Source organism: Pseudophryne corroboree, chromosome 1 (assembly GCF_028390025.1).
Source record: "Pseudophryne corroboree isolate aPseCor3 chromosome 1, aPseCor3.hap2, whole genome shotgun sequence".
NCBI classification, from domain to species: Eukaryota; Metazoa; Chordata; class Amphibia; order Anura; family Myobatrachidae; genus Pseudophryne; species Pseudophryne corroboree.
Genome location: NC_086444.1, coordinates 698,994,600 through 698,996,704, shown reverse-complemented (window position 1 = coordinate 698,996,704; position 2,105 = coordinate 698,994,600). Strand labels below are relative to the sequence as shown.

Here is a 2,105-nt window from a genome sequence, read left to right as displayed (position 1 = left end):
AAAACAGACCTAATGACCCTCGGTTTACACGTTATTAAGCATTTTTAATAGTTTTAATGTTTGACATACTGTACGTTTTTTTTTGTTCCCCTTTTTTTTTTTATAGAGTTGTGCTTGTATTCTCAGTCTACTTTACTTTGTAACAAACACATTCTTCATAATCCATTAAAGAAGATTGAAATCAAAAACTAAGCTGTTGCATAAAGCAATATGTTTTGCCATTTATTCTCTTTATTTAAATGCTGTTAACTAAAAGCTTTTAAGATTGTGAAAAACTGGTCCATTGTATTCAACATCTAGAACTTTATTAGTAACACCTTGTTCCACAGCTGTGTTGTAACCTTTAATATACGACTCCTTAATTTTACTTCGTTTCACGCTTTGTTTTCTTTAACCACTTGCCCAGGATGCTTGCATCGTTTATGGCCACGCCAGGCACTGCATTATCTGATTTAGTCGCATACAATGCAGCCAGTCAGATTGGATGGCTGGCTGCTGAAAGATAATCTTCTTGCAACTGCCAATCATAGAGGGGCTTCCCTGCACCCTCCCACAGTGTCTGCAATGCTGCCTTTCACTGCTGATCAGTCAGCACAGCAGAACTCCCCCACCCACCCACCCCGATGGCTGCACAGAGAAGCCACCCAGGAAATGTAAATGTACACCCAGCGTGTACCTGGCAGCTGCTCGGATGAAATAAAATTTGCTATTTCTTTTTCATCCACTAGGGGTCACTGGAGTACTCTTGGGATATGGACGTCTTCCGCAGGTACAAGGCACTGAATATTTAAATTTAGAACTCTCCTGCCCTCCATATCCCAGATCCTCAGTGTTTTTTCTGTGCTCGACGTAGCAACAAGGCTTGTGTGGAGCTTAACCACACTTCTTTTGAATACATGTGTTTTTGATTTTTCTTTTTTAACAACATTTTCCACATCCCTTCCTCCCTTCCAATAGGCGTGGGTCTGGGATAGTGGAAGCTGCTACAAGCAGCTGTGGCGTGTCGGTCCTCTCTAAAAAGAGCTCCCTCACAGCCAAGTGCAGACTACCTGCAGGAAAGGCTGGATGGAGCTTACAGAAGAAGCCCCGTCATAGCCCTCACCACAGGCGTCCAGGTATGTTGGGGACAGGGCAGTCAGCTCTCGCTGCCGCCCCGCTATGTGGGGACACTGTATTGTGAAGCGCCGCCCGCCGCTATGTGAGCCGCCCGCCGCCGCTACCAGGACACCGCCGCTATGTGAGCCGCCCGCCGCCGCTGATTGTGAGCGGATGGCGAACCCGCTCAGTCCCGCCGCTAACAGAGCAGCGCCGGCCGCACATAGCCGCCGCTCCACGGCTCTATGGAGCGCGCTCCCCGGATCCCTCTACCATCGCTCCCCGGGTGTAAGTTCCCAGGCTCCGTGTACCCGCTCCCCGCTGGAATAGACAGCGGTACACGGAGCACGGGGGGGGGGGGGGGGAATCGCACACAAGGGGGGAGAAGTGTGCCCATAGCAGCAGCAGTATGAACGCTGCATGGGTTATACAACAGCATAGGCTATTAAGCCTTTTTTAACAGGATTATTCCCAGGTTATATCTGTTTGCAAAAGTTATACCCTGTACTGTGTGTTAACTATAAGCATGGCATGGGGGCCATTTTAACCATGCTTCCTGTTCTTCCTGTTGTGATTCCAGAACGTTCCTGTACTACAACACTACTCCACCGGAGGCACAGGGGTGTTAGTGGGAATTTGGGATCAGATTTCATATAGTACTGGCCACTTGCACTGCTCTTGGCCAGATATATATATATATATATATCTATATCTCAAAACGCAATTATACCTAATTACTGCGCTGGTGCGGCAGCCCTCTAATTCGATCCTCCTGTTAGTGAGGACCATACAAAACAACACCTCCAGCAAATTGAATCAGAGGGCGCTCTCAATCACTTAAACTGGTTACCAACTAAAAATTGACCAAATGATTATGGCTTTACACAATTTATTAAAAGCAAAGTATTGCCCAATCTAGACAGAGGTAACCCTTTTTCACAATTACAGATCACAATATATGTCAAATGTACAATAGTGTAGGGTTTCTTTTCTCTGTCTTCAACCCTGAC

At 46.5% G+C, this 2,105-nt stretch overlaps 1 protein-coding gene across 3 annotated transcripts in view; it reads left to right on the top strand.

The window, feature by feature from the left end:
• LOC134907861 (scaffold attachment factor B2-like) overlaps positions 1–367 on the top strand; it is a 216,071-nt gene extending 215,704 nt beyond the window's left edge. For 2 of the 3 annotated variants that reach the window (XM_063914824.1, XM_063914823.1), the window contains exon 19: positions 1–367. This exon is cut by the window's left edge and continues 74 nt beyond it. In XM_063914824.1, the coding sequence (XP_063770894.1) occupies positions 1–38 (38 nt within the window). In that variant the 3' untranslated portion in view covers positions 39–367. The other variant, XM_063914825.1, reaches the window with a different exon arrangement.
• Positions 368–2,105: the final 1,738 nt, after the last annotated feature.